Source organism: Colobus angolensis, unplaced genomic scaffold, assembly GCF_000951035.1.
Source record: "Colobus angolensis palliatus isolate OR3802 unplaced genomic scaffold, Cang.pa_1.0 Scaffold182, whole genome shotgun sequence".
Taxonomy (NCBI): Eukaryota; Metazoa; Chordata; class Mammalia; order Primates; family Cercopithecidae; genus Colobus; species Colobus angolensis.
In genome coordinates, this window is record NW_012114955.1 from 4028221 (window position 1) to 4040804 (window position 12584).

The 12584-nt window shown below is 36.9% G+C and overlaps 1 protein-coding gene across 2 annotated transcripts in view; it reads left to right on the forward strand.

The window, feature by feature from the left end:
* Positions 1-12584, forward strand: part of MKLN1 (muskelin 1, intracellular mediator containing kelch motifs) — a 386600-nt gene extending 374016 nt beyond the window's left edge. For both annotated transcript variants that reach the window (XM_011939628.1, XM_011939627.1), the window contains 2 exons: positions 2056-2110; positions 11322-12584. In XM_011939628.1, coding sequence (XP_011795018.1) covers positions 2056-2110; positions 11322-11443 — 177 coding nt within the window. In that variant the 3' untranslated portion in view covers positions 11444-12584. The remainder of the gene's footprint in view (positions 1-2055; positions 2111-11321) is intronic.

The window sequence follows — 12584 nt, forward strand, 5'->3', positions numbered from 1 at the left end:
AATAGATCAATACAACAGAATAGAGTCCAGAAGTAGACCCATACATATGTGGTCAGTTGTTTTTTGACCAGGGTGCCAAGTCCAACAGGGAAAAGAAAGTTTTTAACAAATGCTACTGAATAACTGGGTATCTCAAACCTTTCTCACTCTTGACTGAAACATTAATTTAAGATGGCTTACGGATCTAAATATAAAATCCAGAAGAATAAGGCTTTGAGAAGAAAACAGGAGATTATCTTCACAACATTGGGACAGGTAAAGATTTCTTGGACGTGAACTAAAGACAGTAATTGTTGAAGAAAAATCTTGATAAATTGGACTTCAAAAGAGTTAAAATTTATACTCATTAAAGGACTATTAAAAACATAAATAGGCCGGGCGCAGTGGCTCAAGCCTGTAATCCCAGCACTTTGGGAGGCTGAGACAGGCAGATCACGAGGTCAGGAGATCGAGACCATCCTGGCTAACACGGTGAAACCCTGTCTCTACTAAAAAAAAAAAAAAACTAGCTGGGCGAGGTGGCGGGCGCCTGTAGTCCCAGCTACTCTGGAGGCTGAGGCAGGAGATATGGCGTAAACCCGGGAGGCGGAGCTTGCAGTGAGCTGAGATCCGGCCACTGCACTCCAGTCTGGGCAACAGAGCGCGACTCCGCCTCAAAAAAAAAAAAAAAAATTAAAACATAAATAGATATTGCCAGATTCAGTAGCTCACACCAGTAATCCCAGCACTTGAGGAGGCCTAGGAGGAAGAATTGCTTGATACCAGGAGTTTGAGACCAGCCTGGGTAACATGTGAGACCTCGTCTGTACCAAAAAAAAAAAAAAAAAAAAAATCAAAAAATGAGGCAGAAGGATTGCTTGAGCCCAAGAGGTCAAGGCTGCAGTGAGTCATGATCACGCCACTGCACTCCCACCTGGGTGACAGAGCGAGACCCTGCCTCAAAAAATAAATAAATAAATAGACAAGCCACAGACTAAACAATCCTTGCAGTAGATATATCTGACAGAAGACTGATACCCAGAATATATAAAGAACTTCTATGCATTTTTAAATTTTTCTTTTTACCCCCCATTTTCGTAACTCTTGCTTAGATGAATACCTATGGAATATTTGTACAATTTCTGATCTTCAAAGGACCATTCATCAGGGCTTACAAATGTTGGTATGATTTAATACCTGAAATGTTAAAGACTACAAACATAGATGTGAAATATATCCTGAGGAATTGGTGATATTAACTGCCCAGGTCTTGGGAAGTGCCAAGTAACTCCATTGAGGAGTTTGTCTGCTTTAATTCATTCCTTTAGTTTGCCTCTTTTCCTGCGTTCTCATTCCAGATAAATATAAATAGTTCTCCAGATTTTTTATTTTGTGCCTATTTGTTAAATTGCTAATGTTGCAATAGTTTTGTCTTACTCTATTTCTTCGTTGTTAAATTACATTGTCTGTTTTAAACTAACTTTGACAGCCTGGAAATCTAAGCATCATTTACAACGTTATATCCATTAAAAAAGGCCTTTGGGTTTTAACAACATGATTATATGTAATTGTGGAATCTCAGGCTAAGTTGTAATTTAGAAATGGTCTATACATGCTTTTTTTCTCAGATTTTGATTTACACAGCTGAGACATCAGATATTTTACAGTGGCTTACGTTTATTTTGAGATGAGAATGTGTATATGCTAAAAATTCAGTAACAGGGCCCAGGGCACCAATCTGATCATATGTGTTAGATTCAAATGACAGTTTTCTTTTTTATTTTATTGTGCTGTTGTTCCTTAATAAATACATACTTTAATACATTTTAAAAATAAAATAATTCCAGGAAATGGCCCAGTATTTTGGAAAATGATAATGGCAGCCTGATAGAAAAGTCATTGTATTCGGTAATCTGAATGTGTTCTTCTTGCCACTATTTGTGAATAGACCTATGTCACACATATTCTGAAATATGTAGTTACTGATAAATGGTCAAAGTTATAGAAGGTTATTTTCCTTCAGCACACTTAGCCAGCTAATTTGCTTCTTTTTTTTTTTCTTTCTTTCTTAAACAGTTTCAGCTCCTGGCATCAGCTCTATTCAAATCTGGTTCAGATTTTACAGCTCTAGGTAAGTATTGCAGTATAATTTATCCAGCTAGATGCCCTAGCATTTGGAAGGTTGGATCTCAGTTTCTTTTACATGAAACATCAGGGCCGGGCGCGGTGGCTCAAGCCTGTAATCCCAGCACTTTGGGAGGCCGAGACGGGCGGATCACAAGGTCAGGAGATCGAGACCATCCTGGCTAACACGGTGAAACCCCGTCTCTACTAAAAAATACAAAAAGCTAGCCGGGCGAGGTGGTGGGCGCCTGTAGTCCCAGCTACTCGGGAGGCTGAGGCAGGAGAATGGCTTAAACCCGGGAGGCGGAGCTTGCAGTGAGCTGAGATCCGGCCACTGCACTCCAGCCTGGGTGACAGAGTGAGACTCCGTCTCAAAAAAAAGAAAAAAAGAAACATCAGATGAGATGTTTCAAGCAAATAGATGAGCAAATGAAGTTTCAGGGTATCAGGCAAAATTTCTGATAACCTGCTACAAAGTTACTTTCAGGTATCATTTATCAGTTCAGTTTGCAATGACTATTATACCAATTGCTGTGTTAGTATGCAAACAGGTAGTAATAGAAACACAGTCAAAATAATTTGTATAGCACTGCCTTGGAATGTAGGCTATATTACTGATACATACTATGAGATAATACTTGTTGATTAAATAGTTTTTCTTCTCAGTTTGTTCTTTATGGAATTGTGTGTCACCAGAAGAATAGCTATGGGGTAGGCAATGTTTTGGGAGCATAGAAGATAGATTATCTCTTTCCTAAAAATGGGAATTTTGTTATCTTAATTGTTCAAGATAACTTCTAGTTGAAACTCAAGTTTTTCTCAGACACTTTAGTCTTCATTTAGTAATACTGTCATTTAGTATTAATGAATTATTAACTAGACTGTAGGCCGGGCACAGTGGCTCACACCTGTAATCATAGCACTTTGGGATGCTGATGCTTGAGCCCACCAGGAGTTTGAGCCAAGCCTGCGCAATATAGTGAGACCTCATCTCTACAAAAAAAATTTAAAAATTAGCCAGGTGTAGTAGTGTGCTTCCATAGTCCTAGTTACCCAGGAGGTTGAGATGGGAGGATCACTTGAGTGCAGGAGGTAGAGGCTGCAGTCAGCCAAGATCATGCCGCTGCACTCCAGCCTAGGTGACAGAGAGAAACCTCTGTCTTTAAAAATAAAAAATAAAAAAAATCAGCTAGGCACGGTGGCTCATGCCTGTAATCCCAACTACTCGGGAGGCTGAGGCAGAAGAATCGCTTGAACCCAGGAGAGGGAGGTTGCATTGAGCCAAGATCATGTCATTGCACTCCAGCCTGGGCAACAGAGCAAGACTCCATCTAAAAAAAAAAAAAAAAAAAAATCCAAGACTGTAGTAAAGTGGGTAGTCTGCAGAACCCAGACCTTTACTTGGATGAGATTTCAAGGATATTTTCATCAGGATAACTTATTAGTAGCTTCATTTTTTTACCAAGATAATATTCTTGAAGTATGGAAATTCCCGGCTTTCCACTGATCAGTGAATGCATATTAATCCCATTGATGCTGGTGCAGTTATTATTTGCCTTAGAGTTGAGCAATAGTATTGAAATTTTCCATTGTATGTAATATAAATACTATTTTTTCTATTTGGAATAAATTAACACTTTGGGATATCAATTTAGTTTCTTCATTATTTGACCTTTTATCTCTTAAAAGTGAACAGTACCTCAAAGAAAAAAGAGTATGTATAATTCTGGTGCTTTTCACTGGGATGAAAAAATAGAGGTGTTCTTGAGGTCTTGCCCTTTATCCATAGCGAGTGATTGAGGCTTCTCGACTGATCAAGGCAACGCCAGTCCTAAGTTCTAACTCCAGAATATGTAGGATTCCTCAGGACTAGACTGAGCAAACTGCTATGAACGTGACTCCAGAAGGTTCTCCTAAGAATTTAGATAATGATTTACCACTATTCATACACTCGAGTTGAAGTCCTTAGGCTACTAGAAATCCCCACTCTGTGAGCTGGAGAACCTAGGTGTAAGCATTAATTTGGAAAGTTCATGCTCTTCTGAATTCTAACATATGAAATGGATAGAATTTCAATGCATGAATTGGGGGTCTGGCATATATTCTATTTGAATGATTGTGTGCCTTATGTCTGATACCACAGCCCAGGCCCATTATTTTTATTTATTAGTGGATAGCACTAAATTGTATCTAACTGACTTATTTTTAGCCTTTAGAACCAGAATTTCTTGGCAGCAATTTAAATATATTAATTAGGGTGGTGTCAGCAAATATTTTACCTTCAGCTTAACTCCTTTCCTTTCTTTTGACTCTGTCCTGTTCACTGCCAACTAATATATTTTGTCAGGAATAGTTTATTTGGATTCTAAACAAACCTCAGATGTACTGAGAACAATACAAACACAAAAAGAGAAAAATACAAGCAGGGAAAATTCCTGTGGGATGTTGTTTCCTGTCTTGTCTGAGGGAAGGTTGTATAGCCTAGTGATTAGGATATTGGAATGTGAGATGGTGGTTAAGAGTCAGGATCTCTTAAAAGTGATCTTGAGCAAGTTACTTAAACTTTCTAATTATCAGTTTCTTTATCTGTAAAATGAAGGTAATGGGAGTACTTGCCTCAAATTGCTGAGAGAATTAAATAATTCTGGAAGACATTTAGCACAGTAAAGCAGTAATGCTCCATTCAGGGTACCATTATTAATATTGACTGCCTTAAAAATGTAATCTTCTAGACAGGTGCAATGACTTATGCTTGTAATCTCAACACTTTTGGAGGCCGAGGTGGGACGATCATCTTGAGCCCGAGAGTGCAAGATTAACCTGGGTAACATAGCAGAATCTTGTCTCTATTTTTCAAAAAAAAAGTCACCTTTGTAACACTGGTGAATTTGGATAAGGAGCAAATTCAGATTGTATGCTAATTTTAATAATGAGAAATTTGATTTACTATTGATAAACAAGAAGTACTTTTCATAAGGTTTTATGCCTATTTAGAGTTCCTGGTTCTTGTTTTTATTCATTTTCTGTCAGACTATTTTATATTTATGCCAATTAGAATAGAAATAAAATGGATTATTGGCCGGGCACGGTGGCTCAAGCCTGTAATCCCAGCACTTTGGGAGGCCAAGAAGGGCAGATCATGAGGTCAGGAGATCGAGACCATCCTGGCTAACACGGTGAAACCTCGTCTCTACTAAAAAAAAAAATACAAAAAACTAGCTGGGCGAGGTGGCGGGTGCTTGTAGTCCCAGCTACTTAGGAGGCTGAGGCAGGAGAATGGCGTAAACCTGGGAGGCGGAGCTTGCAGTGAGCTGAGATCCGGCCACTGCACTCCAGCCTGGGCAACAGAGCAAGACTCTGTCTCAAAAAAAAAAAAAAAAAGAAATAAAATGGATTATTTACTATACCTTTCACTGTATAAATGAATATTTCATTTTCTAAGGTCTGCAAAAAAAAAAAAAAAAAAAAACCTCAGCCAAACTTTCTGAATGACTCCCTCCAGAAATAATCCAATTTACGTTCATCTCTTAGTGAGAATTAAATAAAAGTATTAATATTGTATGTAGTATTTTAAAGAATCGGAAAGATGGAAGGTGATATTATCTTAGTTTTGGAAAAATGTGTGACCTCAGAGAAAATCTCCAAGGATCTTGATTTTAGAGCTTCTGGTAGCTATAGGCACTTGTAAGATTGAACTCAGTCATTTTGCTAAGTTTAAGAGCTGTATGTTATTTCTAGAAAGTATGAATTGGAACAATTAAACTTATTTTCAGCAAGGTTTGTGACAAGTAGGAAAAATCTGGTCTCTAAAGCATATTACCTATTTATTTATTTATTTAGACAGGATCTTGCTCTGATGCTTAGGCTGGAATGCAGTGGTGCAGTCGTGGCTCACTGCAGCCTAGACTTCCTGGGCTCAAGCAATCCTCCTGCCTCAGCCTCTTGAGTAGCTGGGACTGCTGGCGTGCACAACCACGCTGAGCTAATTTTTTTTCTTTTTTTTACATCTTTTGAAGAGAGGAGATCTCACTATCTTGCCCAGGTTTGTCCTTTTTTGGTCCTTACAGCTGTTTTTAGAAGTTTACAGTCCAAATATGAAGTTTAGTGTTAGAAAATAAGTGTACATTTAATAATGTGTATGCTAGGAAAAAAATGAGAATTCATGTTATTTCTCCTTTACCGCAGTAGGAAAATCCAGCTACGTGTAGGATGATAAATTAAAAGTATATTCCTAACCAGGCATGGTGGTGTGAGATGGAAGAATTTCTTGAGCCCAGGAGTTTGAATCCAGCCTGGGCAATGTAGCAAGACCCCATCTCTAAAAATAAAAAATTATTCCTAATAGGTTACTTTATTTTTAGAGCAGTCATTGTCTTCAGTCATACTACTAGTGATAGGGTGATAGCTAATTAATATTTATTGAGCACTTACTGTGGGACCAGGTACTCTTCTAAGCACTTTGCATGTCTTAACTCATGATTACCCCATAGTAACCCTATGAAGTAGCTACTATGTGATCCCCTTTTGTATATGAAGAAACTAGGGTGCAGAGAGGCTAAAGTAACTTGCCCAGGCATAGTGCTAGTGAATGGCAAAACCAGGATTAAAACCCTGTCAGTATGACTTCAGAACACCTTCTCTAAACCACTAAATGTGCTACCTCTCACTGAGCTCTACCAGTTTCCACTGCTCAAATGGTTACATCCTCTTTCCATTTTACTTTATTTATGAAAATAAAGTAAGATAAACATAGTGATTAGGAGCATGAGGTTTAGAATCAGTATCACCTTTTTGTCCTAGCAGTGCCATTTAAGTAGTTGTGGTGCTATTGATGAGTTTCCTAGATCCCCACCCCTTTTTTATTTGTTTCTAGAAAAAACATTGATTACATATAAAGCTTAGGATTCTCCTTAAACAACTTTCCTCAATCTCTGTCTTTTACCCTCAAGTATAATCACTTGTATGTAATACACCTTTACACACACACAACCGTATACACAGACATAGATGCAGTTGGTTCTCATTATTCAAAGTAGAATACAGAGTTAGGTTCCTACAAGCCTCTGTTCATAACATTTTATCTACTGATCAGTATATAACCATATGTTATGTATGTTTCTGTTTAAAGATTCCTCATTTAATATATATTGTTGATTCGCTAACATTAAGCTCATGGTCAACATCACTCTAACTCATACCTGAACCAAGCTTATCTAACATGCATATTTTCCCCACAAGGCCTTTTTGCACTTAGGAATGCTAGACAGCGCTTTGGCACTACATTTAGGGGCCATTTTAAACAGTGAAGCCACCAAAAACACAAAAATGTGGTACCAAACAGATGGTGAAAGGGCTGTTGTGGATAGTAAGAGCCGAAACTAGAAAGTAGCAGAGATCACAGAGTTCAGCCTCAGCTGGGGACGTGTGCGTGTGGTAACTCAAATATTTTGCCACTTTAGTACGTGTCTGTAATAACCACAGAAATACCACAAGTATTGATTTGGGGGTTACAAATGAATTTTAGCAAACAGGCAAATTCACAAATATGGAATGTATAAATGATCAAGATCAACTATATATACGCATGCACACACCCATATAAATATATAGGTTTGTATGTGCTGTTTAAATTTATTATATAATGTTAAAACATATTCTGCAGCATAATTTTTAAAAGTTAATCATGTGGCTTGTAGATGTTTTTATGAAGCTACACTAGATCAGTTGTATTCTTTTGAAGTGATACATAATTATTCATAATAGGGATCTACCATAATTTAACCATTCATCTAATGATAGTGTAAATTTCAGTTTCCTCATAGGTAAATAGTAAATAAAAATAAAAGATGTGCCTTTGAGAGTTAAATGAGCTTAGTACATTGCCCTACCACTTAAGCACTTAATGACTATGAGTTAATGAAAAATAAAGGGCTTTGGAGTCAGACAGACATGGGTTCCACATTCCATCTCTTCCCTCCCTAGCTGTGTGACTTCATTGAATTACTGAATCTCTTTCTGTGTAAAAGAGGTAGATGAAGAACAAAAATAGTAATAACTTTAAGATTATTGAATCTCTCAAAGTTGTCTCATCTGAAACTGGAGATTATAATACTTCATTGTTTTTGTGACAATGAAATATTATCATACCTAAAGTACCTACCACACAGGTATTCAGTGTTTTTTCCCTCTTAGATAATTTGATCTCAAGAAAATGGTATTACTTTATTAGAGTAGCATTACAGAATCCATATCTTATTTTAAAAATATAACACAGCATTGTACTTCTACATATTCAGAACATAAAAGAGAGAACTAAGCCATTTTAGTACAGTGCTTAGACTGTATACTTTCAGTGGGGTATAGTCTAAAAACAATAAAAGCAAAGTAATGTTGAGTTTTTGTCGGTAGTGGTACATGTATAGCAAATCTAGAACTCTTATGTATTTTAAGTTGAACAAATACGATGTTGCTGAGAGGGTTTTCTTGGTGGAAGAAAGGAGATATGGAATGGGATAAGAGAAGGATTAATTTCTTAAATCCTCTGGGGCTTTAAGAAATTAGAATTAACAATAAAAGCATGAACTATAATATTCTAAAAAAAAATGTATGCATATGATAGGTATGTATGCATAGGCCTAGAAACAGTGACACCCTGGCAATTAGCACAGCTGTTCTTGCTTGGTTTTTAAATAATAGTCACAGCTAAAAGGAATTAGGACTCCAGAACTGTGTAAAGATGAATTTGGACATATACTAGAAAGTAAGAAGGTACCCCAAAAATAATGGGTGTATTTCAAAAAGACACAGAAGCCAGCTCAAAAAGGCTCTCATTGGTCAAATCTGGGACAGTATGAGTATCGGAATGAATGATGACAGTAATGAGTATAACATATTGAACAAGAGAGAATCCCTGAGTACACAGTGATGTGAACAAATAAGTAAAATGGGAGGAGGGGAAGAAAAAGCTTCTTTACAATAGAATGTCAACAACTGTAGAAGGAATCGTAGAGTTAGAAAATCACTATCATATAACTGATAATTGTTTTAGAAAGAATCATCAATGATTGCTAAATTATTGGATGCAGGGCTGTTGGAGAACAGGATATTTACACAGTCTCATCAAGCTGTCTCCCTATCAATAGTTTATTAATTACAAAGGTAGAAAAGAACACCTTTACCTTGGAGAAATTTGGCATATATACCAGCTTAAGCAGATGATCAAAGTTAACATCATCAGTATTGGGATAAACTGATACCACATGCCTTCTGAGATGATGCCCTGAGACATACAGTATCACTTCTGTAGTATTCTTGCCAAAACTGCATAAACTGAATCTGATCATGAAGAAACAATCAGGCAACCCAGCTCCAACACATTTCACTCATAAGTGTTCTGTGCTCTTCAAAAGTACTAGTGTCATAAAGGCCAAAGAGAGGCTGAGGAACTATTTCAAACTCGAGAGATTGGAAACTAAATTCAGTATGTGATCTTGGATTGGATGTTAGATTAGTAGGAAACATGACTGTAAAAAAGTGACTGAAAAATGACTGGTATTATTGGGACATCAATGTTAAATTTCATGAATTTAATATATATTGATTATGTAAGTTAATGTTCTTGTTCTTAGCTGAAATTAGTTTGAGCATATAGGGGGCAAAGCTGTCTAAAACTTACTCCCAAATAGTTCTGCAAAAAGATTTTCAGTGGGGTACACACACAGGGAAAGAGAGACGGAGAACGTATTTGGTGAAACTTTTAACAATTGATGAGATGAATCTAAGTGAAGGCTATATAGGGTGTTCATTGCACAATTCTTGAAACTTTTATGTGAGTTTGAAGTTTTTCAAAATAAAAAGTTGAAAAAGAAACAATTTGAAAATTAAAAAAAAAAAAAGCATAAAATAGAAAGGAAGACTCTTATCTCACCGCAGAGATAACCTTTGTTAATATGTTGGAGTATTTCTTTCCATTCATTTCCATGATCCGATAGTGGGCTTTGTTAAACTCAAGCTCATCTCAAGTAAACATTTTCCTCAAACTTAAAACAATATATTTTTTAAAAAGGAATGTGCTGTTCTCGAGGCATTGTTTATGTTCCTTCCAGGAAACTGGTATCCTTGGCAATGTTATGGTCTATTCCTGTTCTTCTACAAGATTAAAACAGATTGGACCTAAAATGGTTCTCTAAGTTGAATGAAAAGCAGTCTGATCTGAAGCCGCCTTCACTGAACACCATGGCATACATAACTCTTGATGGCTCTGTTTCTGTTTCTCATGGCACTCAGCAGTGCTCTCATGTCTCAGCTATTTCAGGAATAGGGGAAATTATTTTATTTTATTTTATCACTTAAATATCTCATTTGTATGTAAGAAATCTGAAGCAGCTGAGATAAACCACTTGATGAAGACAGCACCTCACTGAATGTTCCTTTAGCTGGAATGAACTTGATCATTGAATGTTTATTAGAGGTTAGGGGGAAAATCCTTTAGATTAACAGTCCCTGCCTTTTATGTCATACGCTTTCTAACATTTATCAGGATAGAAGTAGTTTATTGCCCTATTCCTCACATAATGTGTGCCTAGCATAGGGCCTGGGACATAGTAGCAGAAAGGTATAGTGTTTATTACGTGCAGGTACCATTCTACATATTGTACATGTATCTCTTTCCCTCAGTCATCTGTGTTATCACTCAGTTCTCTGAGACTACTTCCAGCTGTCTCAGAGACATTGATGATTTTAGACTAATTTCTAAAGACCTTTCATTTTGATTTTATTATATTTTTATTACCAGAAAACTTCTTAGTGGTTCAGAAGCATTAACAAGTCAGAAAAGACAAGTGGAATTTCCTCAGTGGACCAGCAGAGGAAAGACCTTGTAAGGAAGAGAAGAAAGATCAATATTATTTAGTAACTAAATTGCCAGTCCTTCTGCTAGAGGTTTTTCATGTAACTACATTTAATCTGCACAATACCTGTATGAAGTAAACAGGATTGTCACATATTTACAGCTGAGGAAGCAAAGTCTGAAAGCCAGAAAGTCTGATTAATTTACCTAAGGTCACACCACAGCAACTGGGGTCAGATCAGTAGTGTCTGCCTGGTTTTGAAGCCTGATTTGATGTCTCCCTTATAAAATACATTGCTGCTGGTCTCAACTAGTTTTTCTGTTACATGTTTTAAACACAATGGATGTTTCTTTGTATCTTCCTCACCAGGCTTTTCTGATGTGGATCACACCTATGCTCAAAGAACTCAGCTCTTTGACACCTTAGTAAATTTCTTTCCTGACAGCATGACTCCTCCTAAAGGCAACCTGGTAGACCTCATCACACTGTAACTGAAGAGTCACTGGACACAGAAATGGAAAACAGGAGTCAATTTTCCATCTTTTGGATTGCAACTCCATTGACTGACAGTAAAGCTGCAGTGATTGAGGACTGCACCAGAGTTTTGAAGGGATCTTAACCATCACAAGTTTTTACCCTCTTCCTTCATGCCTGACCTCAACCCCGCTCTCCTCATCCTATTCCTAAATTAGGCTAATAAAGTGAAATTGGTATACTTTCCAGTTAAATATATATATATATTTTTCTTACTTTATCTTTTAAGAATTAATGAGTATAAAAGAAAAATTAGGCAGTTGACCCTTTCAGATTTTTATTTCTTTTTTTTAATTGGGGGAAATAAGCACTATTAACAGATTCAGCACTACAAGTATTTTGAATGTTGTTGCTGTTGGTCATTTGACCTGCCTTCTCCCTTCCCATTTCACTTCACCTCCCATCACACAACTGCGTGTAAGTGGTGTCACTTGTTTACCTCTTTACTTCATTCTTAACAAGTGTATAGTTCTCTAGGACAGTTGATGTATGTTAAGGTGATATCTGTGTCTGTGTTGACTTGTTTTGTGTTACGTTAAACAGTAGGCAGAACTGAGGTCTCAAGTTTGCACTCTTGACCATAAAACTAAACATGAAACCTGAGATTGACCCAAGCACCTATCTGAGGTTGGTATATAATATTTCTGTAATGATATATTTTATAGTAGATATTACAGTAGTATCTGACTTTGAGTCACAGAAACCTTAAACTGAGGAGACAATAGTTCAGAACCTTTAAGAACCATTCTAAAAATGACCAGCAGGAGGGATCGAGTAGTGAATAATATCTTCATAGCAATTTTCGGAGAAAATGACTCTTTTGTCCAGAAGAGCTCTGCAGAACCAGGGCTCCCGTTTCTCTTGTGCTATCTCTGTAGTATTTTCTTTTGAGAGAGGAGGCTGGGTTTCCAGAGCTTTGCTTTCATTTATTTTTATACACATTGTCTCTCTATATCTGCTTGTGGATATTGATATTTTAAAGAGATGGTTTGTGGTTGTCCAGTGGTATACAACTGACAGGCATTTCATTAAGCACATAGACCAGACTTTGTGAACAGTTCAAATATTTTTTCATTAAAAAACAAGGTATGGCAGATG